This window comes from Cajanus cajan, chromosome 1 (genome assembly GCF_000230855.2).
Source record: "Cajanus cajan strain Asha chromosome 1, NIPB_CcT2T_4, whole genome shotgun sequence".
Lineage (NCBI taxonomy): Eukaryota > Viridiplantae > Streptophyta > Magnoliopsida > Fabales > Fabaceae > Cajanus > Cajanus cajan.
In genome coordinates, this window is record NC_138517.1 from 38,851,247 (window position 1) to 38,879,229 (window position 27,983).

The 27,983-nt window shown below is 31.6% G+C and overlaps 1 protein-coding gene across 1 annotated transcript; it reads left to right on the top strand.

Annotated features, from left to right (window-relative positions):
* Positions 1-3,077: 3,077 nt before the first annotated feature.
* Positions 3,078-15,330, top strand: LOC109814864 (squamosa promoter-binding-like protein 1). Its single transcript, XM_020379380.3, has 10 exons — positions 3,078-4,271; positions 4,538-4,722; positions 7,479-8,137; positions 8,655-8,729; positions 8,827-8,934; positions 9,036-9,150; positions 9,281-9,422; positions 12,181-12,331; positions 12,909-13,544; positions 14,367-15,330. Exons 1-10 carry the CDS (start codon positions 3,685-3,687, stop codon positions 14,820-14,822), a joined length of 3,114 nt encoding a protein of 1,037 aa, XP_020234969.1. The 5' UTR covers positions 3,078-3,684; the 3' UTR covers positions 14,823-15,330.
* Positions 15,331-27,983: the final 12,653 nt, after the last annotated feature.

Below are 27,983 nucleotides of genomic sequence, written 5' to 3' on the forward strand. Positions count from 1 at the left end.
TTTTTTCTTAGCCTCGTCTGGCTTTACAATGTTAGACATATAATCAGGTTTGAGTGTTTGGTTTACTCTTCTAGAGAGGATACATAAGTTGGTACACTCACTAAGGTTTTGTTCCTAAGTTACACATGTTTGGAACTCCTTAGTTTACAAAGATGAATACACTATGGCATATTTGACTCTATATGCTCTATCTCTACTTTCGTTGCATCATGGGTTGGATATCACTCTTTTTTCTTGCTTGAACCATTTTGGGCCAAACAGCCAACCTTTTAAGGTTTGATGTTGAGACCTATATATAGTCTTGTGAAATCTGCCCATTGCAAGTGTTCGTTGAAGCAGATATAGTCGTTCACGACTAGTTTGATCCTCTCATTTAATGCTCAGATTCTTGCATTAAATGTTGTCTCTTGTGATAGACCTTGCGTGAAATATTCTTTGTCTTGGTAGCAGCAGTGTCTAAGTTTAGTAGAGACCTAGGAACCTTTTTTTCCTTTTTCTAGTCTCATAGCTGTGGAATTTTGTCCTTGTCTGAAAAAGTAATGTACTTTTTCTGACACATGCATGCTTTTAGTTTTGTGCTTGATTTTCTCCTTTCTTCTTTTCTTCTTACAATTTAGATGACTTCGTGTGTTCTCCTATGAGTGTGGACGACATTCAAATTGTCTTTTGAAGCTTGATTCTTCAGGTGATTGCGTGACAATTTTCGTTTGCATCTGCTAGTCTATATGTGGCTCATGCCTTGACCTTTGCCTGAGCATTTGTCATTAACGTATTGACTTTTCCTTTTGTCTGGTCAACTTGTATATGGTCAGACTTTCTATTTTTTCTGGATTTTCTTTTTGGTCGTTGACCACCTTCCGTCTGAGTTCTTTTGCTTTGACTTGTATTTGTCTATATGAAGCTTCCGACTGTCGTCTTGTATCGTCTGATGCATATGCTTGTTCTTCATCTTACATGTTCTTATATTTTTCTGAAACACTAACACACTTGTTAGAAATAACAACATGTATTATATTTATCGCATTCAAAACCTTGTTGGGAGGTTCTTCGTATGACTTAACATATTCATACTCTCCATTAACCACAACATCCTTAAAAAGTGTGGTCAACTACTAAGCAAATGCATGCCTATAGCGCCTAAATTTTGCATATTGAGGGTTTTCTTCCATGTTTACAACCTAATATCATCATGATAGCAACACTAAACATAAGCCTAATCCTTATCAAAATGCACACTTATTTAGCACATACCAATATTTTCCTTTCCCACCAATCATTTGGTACCTCAATGATATTCTTTGTATTGTCCCATCCCAAGCCCGTTTCTTTACTAAATAATTTATACCATGCTCATCAATCTCTTCTAAGGTTATCATACCTATTCTTAAACTTCGACTTTAGATAGTCTCTTCTAGTTAACTCCTTAAATTTGATTGAAATTCTAAGCCACCCGTTCTTGCTAAAACTAGTACTAAGGTGTTCTGTATTAGTCAGGTGCTCTAAGCATGCTATAATGAAACTCTCATTTGCTTCCCAAACAACCTTGTCTATTTTGGTATTTGTAATTCTAAACATGAACATAAACTCAATCATATTAACAAACATAAAGTTTGGATAACAAAGAAAATAATGTGTTTTAAGAAGCATAGATTCATAATCAATATATCTTCTTGTTAAATGTGAAAAACAATCAATAAGTAGAATATAAATTATGCAGTAAGAACAACAAACATATTTAGAGAGATTAAAAGAACAAAGAGAACTGCAACTTACTTTGAAAATTAGAAAGATCAAGAGTAGATTTAGTGAGAATAAAAAGAACAAAAACAATGAACGTATATTAAGCTTCCTTCAGCATAACCCATAAAATTTGATAGTAGAAATGAATTAATAAAATATTAATAATTGTCAACAACCAAACCTCAATATTTAATGTTTGTACGACTAGAAAAGAAACAAGATTAAAAGTTAAGTCTAAGAGTAACTTTAAGCTTTATAAAATATGGTAAGAAGAGGAAGAAGCTATATGGTAAGTGACAAAAAAAAATGATTTGAAACATAAATACGGGGGTTAGTTCCATAATATAACCAATCTAAAACTCTTTTAACTTCATAAATACATTTGGATGGTGGTTGCTTCCTAAGCTCTAATCAATTTTGTTTGATGGAGAAAATATTATAAGTTGCTTCTTGGAGGACATGAATTTTTGGCAGCTTAAAATCTTTATTTTTTTGTCAAACAACCAAACATGCAATGACAACATTCCAAGAATTTCAAACCCAACAAAACTAATTTTGGGTATATGGAACATGAAACCAAATGTTCCCTTATTTTATTCAATAAATAAGATTTATAAGTTGGTATATAAAATAAATTGACTTAAATTAATTTTGGAAATTATGTAATTTTGATCTCTTAAAAAGATTTTATTACAAATTTTGCCTCTTACTTTTTAAAATTAAATAATATTGGTTCATTCCTAACATATTATTCAAAATTAATATATATATATTTCTTTCATTTTTTTATTGTTGTTTAAGGTTATGTACAAGAATTAAGAAAATGATTGATATTTTAGTTTTTCAAAGTATTTATTATCTATTTTCCTGTTATACCCTTTAGATGGTTGAAGAAGAAATAAGTATATTAGAAAATGAATAGACACATTATTCAGTAAACATATATTAATTATCAAGAATAAAAATACATAAAAAAAATTAATAAATCATTAGTTTTAGAAAAATAACAATAAAAAAATAATAAAATACTAACAAAACAATTAAAAAAAAAATAAAGAAAGTATATATTAATAATGTCCATAATGGTGCTGCATTGTTGGTCATCATTAACATGTTACTATGTTTAATATTAGATGACATGCTTAAAATAGCTAATATTATTTAATTTTAAAATTAGAAATTTGATTTGCAGATTTACACAGTGTAGTAACAAAAAAAAAATGTAAGTCAAACAAATTTAAAATTATTAATGACAACGTAGGTAGTAGTCAGTTGTTACCTTCCTCGGTCATTGTGTGCATATTTTGTTTCAGACTTTTACAATTTCTTGATTTCAGTTTTACCACAGAGAAAGAGTTTATAGCCCCTAAGATTCCTTTACCATGGCATCACACAGAAATTAAGAGAGAGAGAGAGAGGCACTGTCTCAGCACAGAAACAGCATTTTCTTCACATTCGTTCCTAACCTTTTCCTAATTTCCCTCTGTTTGACGCATGCTTTCTGTGGCCACCTTCTATATTCTTCATTCTCCCCATCTCTCCACTTCCAATTTTGCCTCTCTTCTCTTCCTTTCAACTTCCCATCACTTCTGATGCAAACATCTTTCACCCTTCAAAACACATGTGACATTGAGCTCTTGGCCCGTGTGAAATGATGCTGCAAGGTTGGATTTTGCAATTCTGGGTTGCTTCCCCTTGATTTCAGTGTTGATTCTGCCCTCCTTGCTGGTTTTGGGTATGCAGCTGTTGTTTGGATCCGTGTGGGGTTTATTGTTCTTGTTATTTGGTGTTACTGGGTGAATAAAGCTAGTGTTTATGGTGGTAGGGTTTTAAGTCTGGGTGTTTTTGCTGTGATTTCTCCAATTGGGTGTTGTGTTCTGGTGGATTTGGAATCTGGGTGTTTGTGATTTTGCTGATTTTTTTTTATTGTGGAGGTCTTGATTCATGGAGGCTCAATTAGAGGGGAAAAGTCCATATTTTTATGGACCTGTGGTGCCGGAGATGAAGAGTGTTGGAAAGAGAAGTTTAGAATGGGATTTGAATGATTGGAAATGGGATGGGGATCTTTTCACTGCTAGGCAACTGAATTCAGTGCCATCAGATTGTGGGAGTCGTCAATTGTTCCCTACTGATCCTGAAATTCTTGCAACTGCTGATGGTACTAACAATTTGTCTCCTGCATATGATGGTGTTAACCTTGGGGAAGAAAAGAGAGAATTGGAGAAGAGGAGGAGAGGTGTTATTGAAGAAGCAGGGGTGGAAATGAATGATGGAACTGGTTCTGGTTCTCTTAATTTGAACCTTGGGGGTCAAGTATACCCTATCATAGAAGGGGAGGAAAAAAGTGGAAAGAAGACAAAGATAGCTGCGAGTAGTTCGAATCGGGCTGTTTGTCAGGTGGAAGATTGTAGGACTGATCTTAGTAATGCGAAGGATTACCACCGTCGCCACAAAGTTTGTGATATGCATTCCAAGGCAAGCCAGGCTCTAGTTGGAAATGTTATGCAGAGATTCTGTCAACAGTGTAGCAGGTTAGTTAGGTTATGAAATGATAGTTTCATGGAGAGCTCATTTTGTATTTATGTATTGTTCATCACATTAATATTTTGGAACATATTCTAAAGAGGAAGATGAAAAATCCAGGGTCTGTGTGGTGTGAAGTTATTAATCCCTAGCCCTCCATGTTACTTGTCGTTGTAGTTGATTGCTTAAAGCCTGCTCTATGTGCATTTTTAGTTTCCAGAACATTTTCTTCAGCACCCCAAGTTGGTGGTATAACTTGTTAAAATTATGGCAGGTTTCATGTCCTTGAAGAATTTGATGAAGGGAAGAGAAGTTGTCGAAGGCGTCTGGCAGGCCACAATAAGAGGAGGAGGAAAACACATCCTGATGCTACTGTAGTTAATGGAGGCTCTGTGAATGAAGAAAAGGGCAGTACCTATCTGTTAATGAGTCTGCTGAGGATACTATCCAATATGCATTGTGAGTTTGCGTCTGTTCAGAAGTTTATCTGCATGGCATTCTTCATAACCATAACTTATTTATTTGGCTATTTATTGTCTTGTTTTTGTCTGTATATCCTCTCTGTATGGGTAATGGACTACACCTAACTGACAGGATTTAATTGATATCTTTGAACTTGTGATTTATGCTTTCATGTCGAAACTTTTGTACCATAAATAAATTTTCCGAGGAGGTAACTTGAAAATAAATAATTATTATCTTCAAGAAATGGTATCTATAATATGTATAACTAACAATTATTAACTTCCGAGTTTGATGGGAATTGATTCTCAAAACTCCTGTAATTTTCTTGTGCTTTTGGGTGGATAATTCTGGAAAAAGATTCTCTCCAGATTAGAAAAAACCGGACGCAATCTCAGCCCTTGCTTAATTTTAATATTTAATAAAGTTAATATATAAAGTATAAACAAAGTATGTATGAATGGTGAGATTATTAAACTGGACACTCTCCAGTTTTTATTTTAACTGGAGAGATATGTGTCTGGATAATTCTCTAGAAATATTTCTAGGTGTCCCTTTGATAATGTTAAGAGGTTGAACCTTAACCGAAATTTTAATATCCTTTGGCATGGCTAATCTGATATGTTACACTGAGCACTTGTAACATTTTACCTAAGTTATGTCATTGAGACTGCAGAAGTTTGCACTTAATCTTAATACCTGGGATTTTCCCCCCAAAGATATATATCTGTGGAAACTTCTCTTTTTCCATTGTTTGTTGCATTGTCTGGGTGATATTTCCTCCTTGAAGAATAGGATGATTTGGTGTTCTTAATAGTAGAAGTGAAAGGGCAGTCCTTTGCTTGGGTAAAATAATCTCTTGTGCACCATTTATCCACCTACTAACAACTTTGGTTAGTTCCCTAGTGATTCTCATAACAGGGTAACATCCACCCTATGGACAACATAATGGTAATATTTGTAGAGGCATGTTTTCAGGGAGGCAAATCAGGTTGTGGATTTGTTGGCTAAGCATGGGATGCAAATCAATTGTCAGAGACATGTTTATGATGTTGTGCCAGAGTTTATTTGTAATGCCTTGAGGACAGATTTTACTAGGACTAGTTTTCCTAGAGGTTTTTAGTTTTGTTATTCTGTATTTCACCAAAACAAAAATACCCACCAAATCACTATTGATGTTTGGAATTATAATTCTTTTAATTTTAATTTGAACTTTATGATTGCATTGCACAATGAATTGGGTTGCCTGGTGTGTGGGATACTATTCTGAGGTGTGGGGAGAGTCAAATGTATGCAGCCTTACTCTCACAGGTGGAGAGGTGATTTCAGTCCCTGGAACCCACGACCACCAGGTCGCATGGGTAGTACCTTGCCGTTGTGCCAAATGGCCCAAATCACAATGAATTATGAAATAAAATTATAGTCTGATTTTAGTTCTAATGTTCTTGTTTGATATATATGTATGTATGTATGTTGCCAACACATTTAAATTAATTAATAATACTGTGACAGTAGATTATATAGCGGTGGTGCAAGTAGCCAAGTAGTGGTGGCAAATTGGAATGGCGGCTGTGGAGGTGATGGTTGTTGAAGTATTAAACCTAGGTGGCTGGAGTTGTTATATTCATATATGTATTGTGGGATGTAGAGTGCATCTTATTTATTCTTGTTTCTTGGAATTAGAATTGGTGAGTTGAGAAGGGCTATAGTAGATAGTTGTTTTTCAAGTCTTAGAAATTATCATTCAGAATTAGAACTCTAATTCTTAAATTGAAAAGCATACCAAATATGAAATTTAGTACTGGCCCCACTTTAATTCTAAGCACCAATGCGATTTTTTAGGTTGGCTGTCTCATTGATTGTTTTCCTAATTCAGGTTGCTGGAATTATTACTAGTATTTGTACAAAAAACCAGAAAAATTTAACATAACATAATGCTGGATATTTATAAAGTTCCTTTTATTGTTTGATATAATTGGCCCTTTTTTGTTACTCCAGCATATGATCTTGGTGCTTGGATCTCTTTATTTCGTAGTAATTTAGTATTATAGTAGCTAGTGAGTTTACATGCCCAACATTCATGACTTGAAGGTGGATTAGTAAAGTCTTAAAAGGTAATTCAGTGCTGAATTGATAATGCTAACATGGATGATTTGGGATGTGTTATCTTATGGTATGGATTAAATGTGTGTCCTGATTGTAATGATGATTTAGTGATGCTAATAGGCATTATTTAAATGAATGTCTTGCTTAGTTGCTATGGTGATTTTATGAATCTATTTTTCTCCAATGGTATTTAAGAATTTCTTCACCGTTAGGTTAACTCTACTTGAAACCTTGGTGGTTGTCTTGAACAATTTAGCTCGACTCCTATTCTCTACCATGGATTTTCAATAGCCAAAAGGATGGGAAAATCATTTGGGTAATGGAAGTTACCCTGGACTGATCATTAGAATAGTGATTTTGTTTTGTTGTCTTTCTTGGCTGTACTATCATATTATCATTTCATTTTTTTATTCATATTCCTTCCAAGTTTTGGGCACATAAATATTGGATCACTAGAAAGCTCGAAGCCTTACCCTTATAGTGAGAACGTGTTCTGCTGAAACATTTGTTGAAAAAGGATGAAAGCTGCCTTTGAGCTTATTCTAATTACCTATGGTTTTTTGTAGTTTTATGTCTATCTATCATAGTGTTGCATTTCATTATTGGCATACTTATTTGGCACATATTTTACCTTCTACAAATTGCAGCAAATGGCTCAGATAATATGAGAAACCAGGATGTTCTATCTCATCTGTTGAGAAACCTGGCAAATCTAGCTGGTACAATTAATGGAAGAAATATTGCGTCTTTATTGGATGGATCTCAAGATTTGTTAAAAGCTGGGACATCTGGAACTATGCATAATGTTCCAAACACAAATTCAAATGGTCCCGAACCATCCAGACCTTACAGTTCTTCTATCAAGATGGATGATGGTCTAATCCATCACGACCCTCAAGAGTCTACGTTACAATGTCAGATGACTCCTGCTCATGATATGGCTAAAAAATGTATAGCTTCAGGCAGTGATGGAGTAGTAAAGCTAAAATCTCTATCTCCTTCAGGACCACAGTCCTCAAATGTACTTCTGTCAAGAGATAGCCTTCCAACCCAATCAGTTGCAGCAGGGACTACAGTTGGAAGAATTGGGTTAAGTAATATTGACTTGAATAGTGTATATGATGATGTACAGGATTATGTTGAGAACCCAAGGAATTCTCATCCGCCGTTGCCTTCAGGGCTTGGATCTCATGATCACCCTTTATGGGTTCAGTGTGACTCTCTCAGGTCAAGTCCACCACAGACAAGTAGAAACTCAGATTCAACCTCTACCCAGTCACCATCTAGTTCTAGTGGAGAAGCTCAGGTATATTATTTTAGTATTTTGATTTCATTTCCTTATTCCGTATAATTTGATAATGTTCCTATTTCTTTTATATCAAAGAACAGATAAGGCACTTGTTAATTCATTTGTTATCATATAGACTATAAAGCATGCTTGGATGAGTATATTATGTTAGATTGTTAGTTAGCAAACAATCTTTTAATTCATTTGTTTCTTTTTAGTTTTAATTTGTCTATCAGCTAAGCCAAATATTCTTGTATTGTAGATTTCTCAGCCATAGCAAATCCATGGAATTGGTTACCTGATGTAAATTTTTGAAACTTGTGCTTTTGTATTTCTCAACTCGTGTATATAATTGATTTATTTCTTACTAATTGATAAAGTAATATACTTTGGTGTTCATAAAAGTCATAATCTATGTAGAGATAGAGCATCCATCCTCCTCCTCCATAGTTTAATAACTTTTTACTTATTTGAGTGTAATGGTGGCTGTCAGAGGATTGTATTTATTGACATGTTATTTGTTTCCTTTCTTCAGAGTCGCACGGATCGAATTGTATTCAAACTATTTGGTAAGGCACCAAATGATTTCCCCCATGCTCTCCGATCACAGGTACTTTATCGCTGCCTTGAAATTGCTATAAACAATTTCACCGCACTGTTTTGTTGTAACTTGTAAGGTGTTTGATTTATGTTTTTCTTTACACCAGATCCTTAACTGGTTATCCCACAGCCCCACAGAGATAGAGAGCTATATAAGGCCAGGCTGTATCATATTAACTATATATCTCCGTCTAGAAAATTCTGCATGGGAAGAGGTATAATTTGATATATTATCATATGTTGGTTGCATACTGCAACCATGGGAACAATCAAAGAAAATCTAAATGTTCTTATTTATTACTATTTCATAATGCAGCTATGCTATAATCTTGGATCCAGCTTGAAAAAGCTTGCCGCGTCAACTGATTCTTTCTGGAGAACAGGATGGATCTATACAAGAGTGCAGCACTCTGTAGCTTTTCTGTATAATGGTTTGTTCTCTCTCACTCTGTTGTCTGCATTCTTCCCATGTGATTGTATTTCAATTATCACTAGAATCTTCTATCATCTTACTTAGGTAACTAACATATTTATTTTGTATTTTGTAATTTTCTACCGCAGGTCAGGTGGTCTTGGATGTACCGTTGCGCCTCAAAAGCCCACAAAATTGTCAGATTTTGTGCATTAAACCACTTGCTGTTTCTGCAAGTGCTAGTGCTCAATTTATTGTGAAAGGATTCAATCTTTTGCAGTCCAACACGAGGTAAATAGCTGTACACCTGATGACTTCATTTTGTTTAGTTGAGACTTGAGAGATTCTTGCTCTAGAAGAGCACATAGGTAGAGTCGCAGAGGCATGTGTTGAGCTGTACTTATTTCAGTTATTATACTGGTGGACATATTCATAAGAAATTTAAGGAAAAAACAAAAACATATGATGTTTGTGTTGCTTGTTGAAGATGTTTATATGCCTTCCTTGGGCAATATGATTGGATAGGATTGTCAAAGAAAATATAACTTCACATGGTTAATGTTATGCATTACTTCTCCAGGCACTGAAACAGTTTCTAAAAATGGATGATAGAGAGACACACACTATCAAAATGTCCTGGTATACCCGTGTGTTGCAACTAGCATGGTAAAATTAAATTTAAAAAAAAAAAACTAAAAATATAAAATATGTCAGATTATATGTTTTTAAAATTTAATGAAGATAATATTGTATAAAAAAATTAATCAAACATAAGATATAAGCATAATAGCATACTTGTAATTAGAAAATAATTTATCTATAAATAATATAAAGCATTAAGGTAAAGTGTAACAAATAAGAATATTAATAATTATAACACAATAATTTATTGAAATTATTGATTACTTTAGAATGAATATTTTATACCATATTTTAAGATAATTTATAACATGACCTTTAAACTCCTATTACAAGGTTTTGTATGAATAAACTTCTTTATAGGCATTTATTGAGGAACAAAATAAGAATGTAAATTGACTTGAGCTTTTCTCATAAGTTAAAATCAACTTATACATCTCAAATTTTAGAAAAGTTGGATGAGAAAGTTTCTATGAAAGATAAGATGATTTTAATTTGTGGAAGAAACTCTATACATTTTACCTTCTTATTTTCTTTTTCTATATATTCTTATGGAAAAGTTTATCGAAATAGAAGTTCAAGTGATTTTCATTTCTGACATGGACTAACTTTATTAAAAATAAATTATCTTATATGTCAATTGTATAGGTTAAGTAGATACAAATATAATTTTATTGAACAAATATTTAATATGTATTTTACAAATAATTAAAAGTTTTAAGAATGTCTATTCAGATGTACTTTAACTTTCGGACCAACTATATAGGATAAAAGAATTATGGATTAGATTAGATTAATTAGATTTTTATCCAAATATCCAATAAACATTTTTCTCTTTTCACATATTCAATTATTGGTGATATTTAAAATCATATTTGTGTACTCAAAATTAATTTCTCTAATAATTTCACTTGATTAATTTTTAAAATAAAATTAGTCATGCATGGTTTTCGATTTGAATTATATTTTTATAACAAAATCCATTTGACACGTTTATACTTCTAAGTTATATGTTATGAATAATTGCTTTTTAACATTGGTAGTTAATTAAATCTATTATTTACAACCATATAGTTAAATTACCTTTTAATATTAAAATAATTCAACCTTAATTAATTAAAGGATTAAAATTATCTCCTCATATATATACTACATAAGATTTCTATTAGGAAAATTACATTTATATATTTATAAAAATGAAAAAATTATAATATATTATTAATCAAACTCAAAAGTCAAAACTTTGAAAATTTAAAAGCATAAAACTTGTAAATATCGTACTGTAATAAAAAATTAGATTATCTCTTTAAGGAATGGTGTGATTCTTTCTTTTTGAAACCTTCATAAGTAAGCATATAATTTTTATTATTTAATTTCATAATATTTTCAAAAATGCATTGCTAAAAAGGTTGAGAAAAAAACCCCATGAATTGACATAGTGGTTAGACAATTTGCACTCACATGTTGTCAAGATGATCTATTTATTGGTGAACTTGTGTTTGATCCCCGTCGTGTGTAAAAACCCATTCGGCTAGTGCAGTCACAGTACTGCTGGTGAGTTAGTTTTTGGTCCAGTGAGTTGGGAATACCCATAGTAGGACCAAAAAAATAAAGATTGAGAAAAACTAATGTATCTAATTTAAATATTAAATGGAAATGAAAAAATAAATATTAATATTTCTTTGTGACCAATATTTATTTTAATTTAAGATAATTTTTTTAAAATTCTTAATTTGTCATTTTAATCATTTAAATGTGAATTTACTGTTATAGAAATATATATAAATATGATTGTCAATGATTGATTGTTAAAGAAAAATGAAATCTTAAGTAAATTTTTGAATGATGTTTTTTTTTTTCTTACATTTTTTTGAAGTGTATATATTTTAAGAGAAGAAAAACATAGGAAGAGGAAAAAAATACAAAATTTGATGGGTAATTTGCTGAAAAGAAAAAAAAAGAGAGGGATAAACTTTAAGCATTTTAAAAGTGATAGATATTGGTTTTGAAAATTAAAAAGTATTAATAATACAATTAAAAAGTGTATCAGTTCTTGCCAAATGGCAGATTCAAAATCCACATGGCAAAAGATTAGAGTCCACGTGGTAAAAAGGCTAGACAATTCCTTTTATATAGACAGAAATACTAGCAACACTTTCTGATACTTTTTTTTGAACATTTTTTACTATTGAAACTTATCGTAAATCACAAAATTTTATATCTCAATGCTTATTTTTAATGAGTTTTACTCATGATTTTGTAGTTTTCAATAAATTTTAACCAATAATAATGAGTGTTGCCAGCACTCCTCTTCAATATAATATAAATTTGGGAATGGAGGAAGATCAGTGCTCTGGATTTTATATACTACAATTGGACCAGAATTTTAATCCCTTCCTCTTGATTTCAGGTTGCTCTGTGCTCTTGAAGGGAAATATTTGGTACAAGATAGTTGTTATAATTTGATTGACGGTGCTGATGTAGCCAATGAGCACCATGAGCTTCAGCATTTCAGCTTCTCATGTCACATACCGAATGTGACTGGAAGAGGGTTTATTGAGGTGGTACCCACTTATACTCAATTTTATTTTTCTTATTTTTGCACAGGCCTTCTCTTCAGAAAAGTTCGTGAAATAATTTTTTATTCTTCAATGGGGACTTCTTTATGTTGGCTGAAGCTCAGAAGGAACTGCAGCATACTTTTGAAACTTCCTTCATCAATTTATCTTTGATTGGATATATACTGTTATTGATGCCTGCCATTTGGTGACTTTAATAAACTTTGAAGGTCGTTTGTAGTTTTTGACATCACCCCTCCCCCTTTTTTCATGTATTGAGACACATATTAATATGCAACTATGTGGTTTTTTCTTAGGCAAAACTAGTTTTGTAAAACTGATGATTTATTTCTGACACCAAACAATAACTTTTCAAATTTCTTAGAAAATGGTTTAAGAAATTGCTGAATGGAGACAAGTAACCTATCCATACAAAGCATGTAGATAGATAGTTTCTGCTAATGAATCAGAGAATTGTCTAGTGTTAGAATCAGATAAAAGATATTCTGAACAAATGGAATTTCTTTTTCTCTAGATTTTAAAGCCATATTTAATATCAGATTTGATAATCTATATTCAGGTGGAAGATAATGGTCTTAGCAGCTGTTCCTTTCCATTCATAGTAGCAGAAAAAGAAATTTGTTCAGAGATATGTAAGCTGGAGAATGTCATTGAGGTTGCTGAGACTGCTGATGACATCCAGATAAAATCCAAACTAATGGAAGAGAAGACTCGAGCATTGCATTTCATACAAGAAATGGGTTGGCTCCTTCATCGAAATCGTGTGAAAGTTAGGCTAGGGTCCATGGCGCCTGTCCAAGATCGATTCCATTTTAATCGGTTCATGTGGCTTGTCGGCTTCGCTATGGACCATGACTGGTGTGCTGTGATGAAGAAACTCTTGGACATTATCTTTGAGGGCACTGTTGATACAGGAGATCATGCCTCTGTTGAGTTTGCATTGTTAGAGATGGGTCTTCTGCACAATGCTGTAAAAAGAAATTGCAGGCCTATGGTGGAACTACTGTTAAAATTTGTGCCACTTAAAGCTTCAGATGATGGAGATGGTAAAGAGAATCAAGTCAAGAAGTCCCCTGACAGGTTCTTATTCAGACCTGATACTATTGGGCCTGCTGGGTTGACTCCCCTTCATGTTGCAGCAAGTATGCATGGCTCAGAGAATGTATTGGATGCATTAACTGATGATCCAGGAATGGTAATTCCTTTCTCTTCTGTATGCAACATATGGGTCTGTTTTGAATAAATTTCTCCAAAATAACTTGAAAGAAAAGAAAATAAATATGAAGGAAAAATGAAATAACTTTCTCCATAAGATAAAATTAGCTTATGCATTAATTGAAACTATGTTTTTGGAGAAGCTAATATGAATGAGCTTTTATAAATTAGCTTATGTTTTAGAGAAGCTAATTTCATGTTTTTCTTATTTTCTTCTCTTATAAGTTTTTTTGAAGAAGTTTATCCAAACAAATCCTATAGATCTTTTTAACTATTACCATAAATAGGGGTGGGAAAGGTGGGTATAAAGACTACAGTTAAACAACTATTATTTAGGGAACATTTGGGCGAACAACTTAATCACTTAAACCATATCATATGAGCTTATCTATATTAAGTTTCACATGAAATTTATTGTAATTAGTTGAAAAGTACTTACAGAAGGAGTATAAGAGTCTATTTGGGTATAAGTTAGAAATGTTTTTAAAAGTTTCTCTACTGGAAAAAGTTCTTTATTTTCATTAAATAAGTTCTCAAAAGTCTTTTTAAGTTTATATCCAAACAAGTTCTACGTATAACTCTCATAACGTCACTTTTGTAAGCTCAAATATGCACCAAGTTCTTCCCAACACCCCTTTATTCTGTTAATTAAAAGCATTCTTCTTTCACACTTTTCACCTTCTTGGGCAAGTTCCTGTGCACGTTGCAGTTCAATGTGTATTGTTAATGTTTTACTCCTATGTGAATTACATGCGTAAGGATTTAGTACAAAATGTTTTACTCCTATGTTTGCCATGTTCAGGTGGCAACTGAAGCATGGAAAGGTGCTAAGGACACGACAGGTTTGACACCCTATGACTATGCATCCTTGCGGGGCTACTACTCCTACATTCAACTTGTCCAGAGGAAAACAAGCAAGACATGCAGAAGTCAGCATGTTCTTGATATCCCAGGTACCCTTGTTGATAGTAACACAAAGCAGAAGCAATCAGAAGGGCATCGGTCATCAAAAGTTTCAAGTTTGCAGACTGAGAAGATTGAAACAACAGCAACGCCACACCATTGTGGGCTATGCCAGCACAAGCTGGCGTATGGTGGTGTGAGAAGAACTACACTTGTTTATAGGCCGGCAATGCTGTCGATGGTGGCCATTGCAGCCGTGTGTGTCTGTGTGGCATTGCTCTTTAAAAGCTCACCCAAAGTCTATTATGTTTTCCAGCCCTTCAGCTGGGAATCATTGGAGTATGGGTCAATCTAATGTTGTATATCAGATATTCTTTGCAGTAGGCCTGTGCTTTTTTCTTTTTTTTTAATTGAAGAGTGAAAGTCTTGGTTCTGAGTATGTACATCTGTGATAGAAGCTGTCATCAAAATATGTGGGGGAGGTTTAACTTCACATCAGATGTTCAGCACAAAATGTTCACTATGCTATCTATCAAATGGTAGGTAGTTCATGTATATGCAAAGATAATAGGGTAAGCTTGCCGGCATTTAGGAGGGTACTTTGTATCAATCAATAAATATAATTTACTACAGGTGAGCATACTTTGAAGTTATCTTGATTATTGATGTTGTTCTGTAAATTATATAAGCAACTAGATGTAGTTGACTAGTGACTACAGAATTATGTAACTCGCAGGCAACATTAGGTTGAATTTTGGTGTCATTATGTGCCCTTGGTTTCAACCATTGGACTGTGTATTGAGATTTATGTAATAATTTTTCTCTCTTGAATATTGTGAAATTGGACTTCTCCTTGGTACTTATCCCGCTATCGCACAAATTTTCCTCATTGTACATCTATTTATAATGAAGGATTATAATCTCAATCTCTCACATTCAAATAATTTTATCAAAATTTGTACAAAAAAATGCAATATATAATAGGACAAAGCTTTGATACAGTAACATAGGTATTGTTGATATTGATAGAGATCAAACATTGATTAGTGATAAGATCATAATAATATATTTAAGTGAAGAGTAATATTCACTTGACAAGTCGATTTTATAAGATTGAATTAGGTTTAATAACTCACATTCTAAGATGATATCAAAGGGTATCCTACGAAGTTTTTGTTAGGAATGTCTAGTCTAGTGTGTGACGGGATGTGTTGGAAAACTCACATCAACTAGTGAAATGATCATACTAGTATTTATAAGTAGAAGTAATTCTCATCTTACAAATCGATTTCGTAAAGTTGAGTTAGGTTTTAAATTCACTTTCTTAAGAGATACCACTTTCCAATCACAATTAGAGTTTCACCTTAGTAATGTGTTTACATTTAATACAAACTTCAATAATATCCATTTATGCATATTACTAGGGTGAAATTTCAATTTTAATTGGAGAACAATATCAATCGTAACTATGATACTGAACATAAGTTTTGTTTTGTATAACATTCACTCTCATTAGTTTTGTACATGAGAGTTATAGTAAGAAATTACAATATAATAAAGTGATACTTGGAGAGAGCTTGAGTACTCATTTTAGAGACTTGGTCATGGATTTTAAAGTTAAACAAAAATAATGAAATGAAGTGATATTTGAGAAGAAGAGCTTGAATACTCAGCACAGAGACTTTATCATGGAAGTAAGAGTTGATAAGATAGGAAAGAGCAAACTTCAGGATGGAATTTTAAGGATCGAGTGGAGGCAATTAAAAGGAGAAAGCAAATTAGTTTCAAGGAAGAGTTAGCAAGAAAGGTCTTCAAAGACACAAGGAAATGATATGTAGACCTCTCGGGGGAGTGAAGAGACTATGAATTTAAGAATAAAGAAGGGATACAAGTGTGCAAAATAAAGCTTTGAAGGGCAATTTATTACACATGAAATTGAAGAAATTCATACAAAGAGAAAATATGTAAGTGAATAGTAACTGTATTGATTATGTTAAGATAATTACAAAAGATAGAATTCACCTATATATAGTTTGATACAACAGTCAATGAGTCAGCAACATATTGGGCCCAACCCATTTAACAAAGAAAAGAAAAGTACATTGTAAAATATAAGCAAAAAATGCTTTTTATTTCTTATACCCTAATACCCCCTACAAACTCATGTTGGGTGAAAAATAGCACAATTACCCAAACTGAGTTTGGATTGAAGCAAGCAAAATCGAGAGGGGGCAAAAGCTTTAGTAAGAATATTAGCATGCTGTTTTGAAGTTGGAACATGAACAACTTTAAGTTGCTTGGTCAAAACCTTTTCTCTAACAAAGAAAAAATCTAACTCAAGATGTTTTGTACAAGCAAGAAGAACATAGTTGGGGCTAAGGCAAATGTATTGAGATTATCACAATAAATTATTGGTCTATTATGATCAACAAGTTTAGACAATAAGGTCTGAATCCAAAGAACCTCTGTAGTAGCTAGAGTAAGACTACGATACTTAGCCTCAGTGCTAGATCAAGCCACTACAACTTGCTTCTTGGACCACCGTGAGATGAGATTTGGACCAAGAAGAACACATGCACCAAAAGTGGATCTACGATCATCTGGATCTACAACCCAATTAACATCACAAAATGTTGTCAAAGAAAAGGGAGCAGATGTAGGAGTAGGTAGTAGATGCAATCCCCAAGTAATGATGCCTTTTAGATAACGTAATATGCATTTGACAAATGACCAATGATCTTTAAGAGGAGAAGACATAAACTAGCAGACTTTATTAATATCAAAGTTGATTTCTAAATGAGTAATTGTTGTTGAGCTTAGGGGAGCTGAAGACTTTAAGAGTTTTGATGATCACAACAACTTGGAGACAACAAGTGTACAACAACAACATTGAACACAAAAACAAAGTCAAGGAAGATTCAAGAAAAATACCTTGAAGTATAGCTATGTAATAGAGCTTAGGAAGCAAATTGTTATAAATGAATTGTTATATTTGTGTCTGTGTGTGCTTTGTGCATTGAGCAAATCTTGTCTAGAATCAAGTAGGGAGTAGATGATGATGAGTTAAACATTGGAAAATTATTTTGAGACTTAAAATGAAGTTTTAAGAACTGACTCAAAATAATCGATTATTGTTAAATATAATCGATTATTTCAGCAAGTGGGCTAAGTGGAATGCCTTGCTGTAATAATCGATTATTTGCCAAAATAATCGATTATTTCAAGAACAACTCTCTGGAATAATCGATTATCCAGCTAAATAATCGATTAAATTGTTCTTGATTGATTTCCAGAAATCTGAAGAACAAAATAATCGATTATTCTTTAAAATAATCGATTATCTGGGTTTGAATTTTTATAAATAGTTTGAACTCTTTTGAAACTTCATAACATTGAGTAAGAACTGATAATCAACTGGTAAAAACGTTTTAGAGAGTCTGTGTGACATCTTGGAGAGTTTTCTTTGTGAAATCCAAGAGAAAAACGTTTGTGAAAAGCTTGTGAGGAAATCATCATCATCATCATACACTTGAAAGAGGAAGACAAAGATTTGTTCAAGAATTCCAGGTGAATTCGTTTCATTTTATTCTTTGTGAATCTTTGTGAAAAATCTTGAGAAGGGTTTCTCAAGTGGTGAAGTTTCTTGTAGTGGGTTCTACAAGGGTTACTTTCTTGGGGTCAAGAAAGTGGTTATCTTTTTGTAGTGAAGTATATGCATGTGTGTGTGCTTGTAAACCTTCTTGCTAAAAGATAGTGGATCAAATCTTAATCAGGTGGTGATTAAGGACTGGATGTAGGTCACATGTGGAGTGGCTGAATCAGTATAAAAGACTTGTGCAATCTTCTTCAACCTTATCTCTTATTTTGTAATTTCTTGGTTGTGCTTTAAAGAAGATAAAACTTGATTAACATGTGTATGTGAATTTTGATGGTTTAAATCTATAATTGGATATTATATTTGAACCTCATTGTCTTGTAATCAAGTTGCACATTGCATTCATATCATTGTAACAAGTCTTTAAGAGTGCTTCATTTGAAAATTCTGTCATAGAAAAGTTTTGATTGAATTTAAGATCCAAAAACTCTGATAAATTTTTTAAAGGGTCATTGAATCCAATTCACCCCCTCTTGGATTGGGCCATTCTTTTCTAACAATTGTTGCATATTGAAGAACTCCAATAATAGATCTGTATAGAGATGCATCAGACAAAACTTTTGAACCAGTTTTAGTTAGTTTACAACCATTGGTGAAGAAATAGGTTTGGCCTTCAACATACTGGTTTTTGAAAGAATATCCCTAATATACTTGGATTGAGTAAGATAAAGCGAACCATCAAGTTTAAAGCGAACTTCAATCCCTAGAAAATAATCCAAGTCACCTAGTCCCTTGAGAGAAAATTTAGAGTTGAGTTGTTGGATAAAAGTCTAAATGAGTGATGAGTTACTGGTTGTAATTATAATGTCATCCACATAAACCAAAACATATATTTTAGAACCATTTTTGGAATATATGAACAACGAAGGATCACATTTACTAGTAGTAAAATGAAGTTGGAATAATGTAGCTTGCAATCTTTCAAACCAAGCATGTGGTTCCTATTTTAGACGGTAGATGACCTTGTCCAGTTTACAGACCAATGATTTGTTAGCAACCTCAAACCCCAGTGGTTGACACATATATACTTCTTCTGCAAGAAATCCATTTAAGAATGCATTATTGACATTAATTTGCTTTAAAGGCCAGCTATGAGTAAGAGCCAAAATCAAAACAAGATGAACTGCTATTGGTTTGATTACTGGAGTAAACATTTTATTATAATCAAAACCAAATTGTTGATGAAAACCCTTTTCCATAAGACGAGCTTTATATTTATTAATTGTGCCATCCAAATTTTCCTTAACTTGACACACCCACTTACAACCAATAGGATGTTGTCCAACAAGAAAAGATGTTAGAGTCCATGTATTTTGAGTGAAAAAAGAAGAATATTTGGTTTGCATAGCAGCCAACCAAGTGGGATCAACAAGGGCTTGTTTGTGAGATTTTGGTTCAACATGAGTAAGTAAGAGAGTTGGATGAATACATCTTTGAACAATATCAGACTTAGCTCAAGTATGCATGGGGTGAACATTTTAAGGACATACATTAGTAGGAAACAAAGGTGAAGCTGATAGTAAACTATCATAGGAAACCTCTTAAGTAGGTAAGGAAACAAAATGAGAAATATCTTGTAAAGATGAGGTATTATGATGAGAAGAGACAATTAGTGATGTGATAGACTGTGAGGATGAAGTGGAAATAATATAGGGATATCTTATGGGTATTGATGGAAGGGAAATAAAACTAGGATGTGAAACTGTAGGAGTAGGAAAAAAAAGTAGAATAGAGAAGTTGATGCTCATTAAATGTAACATCTTTGGAAACAAAAATTTGACCAATGGAAGAAAGAGATTTATAACCTTTGTGATAAATAGAGTAACCTAAGGAACATACTTTTGATAATTGAATGAAAATTTGTGTTTGTTGTATTGCCTAATTAAGTAAGGTAAAGTAAGAACAACCAAAGACTCTTAAGAAATGGTAGTTAGGTTGCTTATAAAAAGTTTTATAAAAGGAATTTCAAAATTTAAAGATGAAGTTGGAAGTCTATTAATAAGATATACTCTAGTTAGAAAAGCATGATCCTAAAATTTGCACGACAATTGAGATTGAGCTAGAAGTGTAAGTCCAAGCTCAACAATGTGTCTATGTCTCCTCTCAACCACACCATTTTGATGATGTGTGTGAGGATAAACTAATCTATGAATGATGCCTTGTTGAGAAAGATACTGAGTGAAACCTCTAAATTCTCCTCCCTAGTTAGTTTGCAAGGCTTTAATGGAAGTATTAAACTATTTTTTAACCATAGTTTGAAATTGTTTAAAAACATTTAAGGCTTCAAATTTTTGTTTAAGCAAATAAATCCATGTGAACCTAGTATATGCATCTAATGTATGAAAAACCAGAGGTTGGTTTTAAAGGAGCAAGACCCCATAGATCATTGAAAATCAATTCAAAAGGGCGGAATGTGTAAATAATAGTAGAAAGAGAGGAAGGAAGCCTATAAGTTTTTCCCAAACAATAAGATGTATAAGATTTAGTAGCGCTTTTATTCATGGATTGTATATTACAATTTTTAAGCTCTAAATTTTGTATTGCAGCACTAGGATGTCCTAGTTGTAAGTGCCATAAAGAAAAAACATCATAAAAAATAGTGGTGTGTAAAAAAAGGAGTGATAGAACCTTTAACGAAATTTGAAAATGAAGAAAAACTAGGTGTAGTTTGATAACGTTGCAACAGTAAGGGAAATTGGTATAAACCATTCACTCTTACTAAACCTTGAAGCAGAACTTCATGTGTTGTTTGTGATTTAACCACACAAGAGGTTGGATGAAATTCAAAAAATATAGATTTTGTTGAGTTGCATCAATTGTCCTGTGGTGAAGGCCTGAGTGGGTCAAGTCACAATCAAGACACATGGCACTTGGCCTGCTATGGTTAAGTAGAAAGAGTTATGCCCTGACTATTAACTATAACTTTTGGTCTAGTGGTAAGCACTCGATCTAACAAGTGGTATCAGAGCCAAGATCATTTGTTCTATTCCCAACGGGAGCAATTGTTGAGGCGGAGATGGTTGATGGGTTGCATCAATTGTCCTGTGGTGAAGGCTTGAGTGCGTCAAGTTACAATCGAGACACATGGCGCTTGGGCTGCTACGATTAAGTAGAAAGAGTTGTGCCTTGATTATCAATTATAGCTTTTGGCCTAGTAGTAAGTGCTCAATCCAACAATAGAGTTATCACAAGCCAACTGACTAACACTTATAAGATTCTTTGTAATAGAAGGAACATATGATAAGTTAATAAGAGATAAAAGGACTTTGGAATTTATTGGTGAAGGAATGATAGTTGAACTTGTAGATGTGATATTTAAACCTTAGTCGTTCCTAATGATCATTTGGTTAAAACCTTCAAACAGAATATGCTAATGTATGTTCTAGATATTTGAAGTAACATGATGGGATGCAATTGAATCAGGATACCAAACAACATTGGAGCCATGAGAAACTCCAACAATCATGGCATGAGGACGAGGTGAGAGAGAATCACCAACAGTACCTTGTGGCAAAGGAGGTTCTCGTTCTGGAGAACTGACCAGTAGGTGGTTGAAAAGGCTAGTAATATTTAGGAGCACTTCCCCCAAATAGCTAGTGAATCAGACATGTAAGGCCATGGTTGTGTGTAATAGAAGGATTGTTGTGGTGATAAAAAATTTGGATCAAAACCAGTGACGGATCCATAAATTTTAGGTAGTGGGGACAATACTTACTCATATATTTGTAGTATTAAAAATTTTACATATAATTTTTAAAAGTATAAATATATATCATAATTATTTTTACAATTTTTTATATCTATAATTATGATTAAGGATGAAAATAAATCGAGTAAGACTAAATTATATTATAATTTAATAGATTTGAACCTAACTTTTTTTAAAATTACATGTCTTTAATATGACTTATTTATCTGTCATAGATATTTTTTAAGTGTTTTGTTAGAACTACAATCTTAAAAACCTACTTTATAATAATTTAACACTAATAAAACCATAAAAATAAATATGTTAAATTTTAATAAAAAAAACAAGTTTAATTTATTTATGATATAAAATGTTTTTAATATCTAATATAAATTTTTAGATGATAATTTATTTTAAAATATATTTTATAATACAAATTCAAAATAGAATATAAATCTTCCAACCTTTCCTATTTTGATTTTTTTAATCAACGTATACAATAAATAGAAAGTATAAAAGGTAAACATGCATAGTGCAAATTTGATTTTATCAAAAGTTAATTTTTTTTAACATATTACTTTATATAAGTGAACATTAATATATATATATATATATATATATATATATATATTATATAATTAAACTTTTTTTAAAAAACTAATTCATTATTAATGGGTATTTTTTATTACATATGAGAACAATCTCCTTCAAAAATTTTAAAAATATTAAATAAATGAACACCTCCATCAAATTTATATTTTATACATATGATAATTTATATATATATATGTATATATATATATATATATATTTTTTATTAGAATATAAATTTTATTTTTTAAAATATTATTTTTTGGATAAAAAAAATATATGCATAAAATGGTAGTGGGGGCAAGTGCCCCCACTATCTCCTATGTAGTTTCGTCCCTGATCAAAACGATGATAATAAAACATGTCAGCATGATCAAATTTACCACAAAGTTGGCACTACATGGATCCATGATCACCACGACCTTTACCTTGACCACGACAACCACCATTTTGACCACCATATCCTCCTTGAAAATTAGGAATATCAACAAGTTGAGAATTATTAAAGGCAACATTATGAATCGTATTTGCCTGAGGTTGAGATAGAGAAGATGAATGTGAAGAAGGAACCTTAGTGAGATTTACAAAAACTAGGGTTTTCTTGCGAAATCTCTCAAGGCATGATTCATGTACTAAGAGAAGCGTCTCAACTTCTTCAATGGTAAGTAGATCAAACTTACTATTGATAAAAGCCACTGTGGACTCATAATCCTCAAGTAAACCTTCAAGAACAATATCAAGATGTTCTTTTGCAAAAATTGGTTCATCGATAGTAGAAAATGCATCATCAAGGCACTAGATTCAAAGAAAGTACTCATGCATTGAATAACCTTTAATTGTAGTTTTACAAAGTTCATTACGAAGCTGTCATGCATGAGCGTTTGTATGAGAGTGAAAGAATGCATGTATTTTCTCCCATAAACTCTATGCAATCTTGCAATTGATGACTCTGAGCAATATTTCATCGGAAATAGAAGATTAGAGCCAAGATAATAGAAATTGGTATTACTACTCCCAAGTTAAGAATTCTTTATATACAAGTCTAGCATCGCGATCTTCATCTATATGAAACTTTGGAGGAATTACAGGATTCACCAGAAAATTAACCAATCATTGTCCTCTGATGATTGGTTCCACTAACTGATACCATAACAAATAATTCTTGGTGTCAAGCTTTTTCAAGATAGAATACGAAAATGCAATTGCAACATTTGACGAAGTTGCCATAGAATTAAAGAGAAAAACCTCAAAGAGAAGGGAAGAAGACGAAGTGGAAACGTAGGGGACAAAAAAAAATTAGGGTTCAAACCCTGCTCTAGATACCATAAAGAAATTCACAGAGATAGAAAATATGTAATTGAATATTAGTTGTATAATTATGTTAAGATGATTACAAAAGATAGAATTCACCTATATATAGTTTGATACAACAGTCAATGGGCCAGCAATAGATTAGGCTCAACCCAATTAACAAAGAGAAAAAAAAGTACTATGTAAAATATAAGCAAGAGAGGCTTTTTATTTCTTATACACTAATAGAAATCTTGTGTAAGAAATAAGATTGCTTCATATTAGGAAAATGTGGTAGCCAAGAAAAATACCAATAAGGTGGTAGCTTTTGATGGATTATATCAAACCTTGGTTTGGGCACCAAAAATGGAGAGACATCTACATGCTTCCTAAAAATAGAAATAAAGATGTTTCCTCAACTCATAATAACTACAGTTTTAACATTTATAAAATATTTTAAAATAAGTGATATTCTCACTTTTCAATGTAATATTAATTAGCTTTTTCTTCTTCTTCTTAATTTGTCTTCATAAATTATTCAAACTATTACAATTCAAAGTGATGCGTTTATTGGAAGAATATGCTATTTTACCGAAATTGTATAAAAAAGTGATACATTTATTATTATTTTTAATTTGTGTATTACGGTCAATGTGAGATGGAGGGAATATTATAAAGCTTGGATTATTGAATAAAATAAATTTAGATAGATTTACTCCTAAAGTAAACGGATCCCTTATATATATATATATATATATATATATATATATATATATATATATATATATAAAGGTGATTTCTTATTTTGATGTAAACATTATTTTTGACAATTTTATTTTATTGTAAAAGTTGCAAGATAATAATTAATAAAGGTAATAAAAAGTTTTTTATGTAAAAGTTTTATCTTTAAAACTATTATTGAGTTACAACAACTACACACTACCCCACTTAACATGTGTACGTTTAAAGGAAGGTACTACAGAGGCATGAAGTACCTTCTTTTGTACTAGTATATATACTTATATTTTATTTAAGTTAAATTAAGAAATAGTTATAATTTTATACATATAAAATATGATTTTTTTTAATCTTTGGTAGTTCCATTAAGGTGAAAAATCAAAATTTGTCCTGTATGTAATGAAGGTTGGTACACAGTTGGAGGGAATTGTGAAGTACTTTAATATTAATTAGTTAATTATTAAATTAATATAATAAATAAAAGTTACTTAATTGTCTTTTATTAATAAAAGAAAATATAAAATGTGACATCCTTTACCCCAATATTAATATACAATATATGTAAACTACAATTTTTCGAGTAAATAAAATCTTTCATAGTTGATAACATCTTTCATGAATAAAACAAGTGTCTCAAATATCATAAGGTAGAAGATTAAAATTCATAACTCATAAACCATAACTCCAATGTAGAAATTATGAAATAAAAGAAACTAAGGTTTTCAAAACAGTTTAATGGAAACAACATCCTAGGTTAGTCTTAATTATACCCCGATGTCACATGTCCTATCAGAGCATGCCCAATTGAAGCCTAAACTTTATCACTAACATCCTCATGTTGATGGTCACCTACAACACAATAAAAGACAAACATAGAGCAAACAGCGGACTGAGAAACATCTCACTCAAGTTCAGATGCAGAAATAAATATTAGACAACGCACACAACAAACATAATACAAGTTACAAGCACAATTCACATATAAACAATACATACACAATCAGTGTCACATGCACATTCATTATCATGCAATGATGTCATGGACTCGACTCATAAATGCATGCATGTAGCGTCATTCACGTGTCTTATAATCACATATCACGTGGTATGCTACCGAAGCAACATACCTGGAGTAGTCTAAGAGTACATGTCGACTCAATCGCACACTCTCAACTAGAAAGATGAATTGCTAGGGTCTTTTCAGAATAGTGAAGTCGCGCAAGATACGTCTCATGCACACAAACGGGAAAAATTGAGCCTTCCAAACCACGCTATCCCCTAGGACTCCTCCAAGATGTTTCACACATAGAGGGCCTTCCCTAACGATATACTCCATCACATAAATGCATATATCGTACCCCATCACATAAATGCATAAGATGCATGTCACACATTTACAACTCATGGACTCAACATTTCACTTATCATATCACATCAGGTCTCATGTCACTTGTTCACATTTCACATTTCTCATACTCATAGTCATAAGGTCACATATAAGAGATCCTCATCCTCATCATGCTCATACAAACACATCACTTGCATTAACACAATAATAAGGCAATTCTCACACACCATTAGCACCTTCAAACATGGCTTAAAACTTATATGTTTTTGAAATTAAACACATTCACACTCAGCAAACATCAATGAATACAACAGAAAACTCAAACATCAAAACAAAAAATATTCATATTTTATAGGATTTCCTATAGGAACCCATAAAGCACTTTAATCCCTATCAAAACATATTCAAACTCAAAATTAAATATACATTCACGCTCAATAATCATCAAGGAATACAACATAAAACTCAGAAACTAAAATAGAAAACATTCAAAATTTGTCTGTTTCTCATAGGATTTCCTATAGGAACCCATAGAGCACTCTAATCCATATCAAAACATATTTTAACTCAGAATTAAACATACATTCATGTTAGTAATCATCAGGGAATACAACAGAAAACTCAAAAGTCAAAACAGAAAACATTCAAAATTTGTCTGTTTCTCATAAGATTTCCGGTAGGAACTCATGGAACACTCTAATTTATATAAAAACATATTCAAACTTAAAATTAAGCATACATTCATACTTAGTAATCATTAAGGAATATAATAGAAAACTCAAAAGTCAAAACAGAAAATATTCAAAATTTGTTTGTTTCTCGTAGAATTTCTGTAAGGACTCATAGAACACTTTAATTTATATCAAAACTTATCTATTCTCAAAATTGAACACATATTCACACTCAAAATTATATAAGGAATGCAACAAAACAATCAGAAAGAAAAACAGAAAACTTTCATAAAGTGTTTGTTCTTATAGATATACACCAAACAAGGGATTGTGAGTTAATCCTGCTATCCAACAGTTATTCTCATATCCTCAAGTGAAGTTTCTCACTCCCCCTTTATCTTGATGAGTAGAAGACAAAATGCGTACAGTTCCCCGGTGACCTCGTCCTCATGATTCTCTTGAGTCTTAAAAATAACTCTTGACAACCTCCTTTCTTAAATATAATAAAAATAAATAATAATAATAATAATAATAATAATAATAATAATAATAATAACAATAATAATATTTAGCAAAAGATCACTACGTCCCTCCTTCCCTTCTCATAAAATAATTAAACATATTTTCTCATTTTAATAAATAACATAAATATAATTATTGATAAAACATATTTTCATAAAAATAGTTGTATATCAAATAATCCAAATATTAATTAAAAATTATTTTTATATTAAAATAGATCTCACATAAAATAAATAAATAATATAAAATATATTTCTCCCTTTTAGTAACAATAACATACGTTTTATATAAAAATACAATTCATATCAAATAACTAAATAATATTAAAAATCTTTTTAATAAACACATTAAAACATTAACATAAATTCTACATATTATTAATATAATTTTATAAAAATCGTGGTGTTACATAAAAGATAACATGATAAAAAAGATAAAAAAAAGGCATAATGAAATGAATACACGAAAATATCATATCGACTTTATATATTGTTATAGATTATAGGTTATAGATAATGAGAAAAATATATTGTTACTAGAAATGAGAGGATTAAATAACATTAGATTATAAATACAATAATTAATGATTTAGATTAAAACTTGTGATAAACACCCACTTATAATATCATTGTTTTTGATACCTTTATAATAGTCACCTCAATCACCGTCACTATTATTATCACTATAATCACTACTATGTAGTGATATAAATAAAAATGAAAATAATTCAGGTTGGATCAGACTTGAATATATAAATTGAGTCTATTTTACAAAATTAAAGTCTAAGTTTGACTTATTATCTGTCATAGGCTATTTTTATAGGTTTGGCTTGAATTTTTTAAAGTCTAACGTGACCTATTAACCTATTTAAAAATTTATTTATATTAATAATATTAATTAGGTCAATAAATTTAATCTTTAAAAAGTCAATAAATTTATTTTTAAAATATAATTTACTTGATATTATTAAAATTTAAATTTTAAAAAAAATATAAGAGAAAAAGTGAATCATT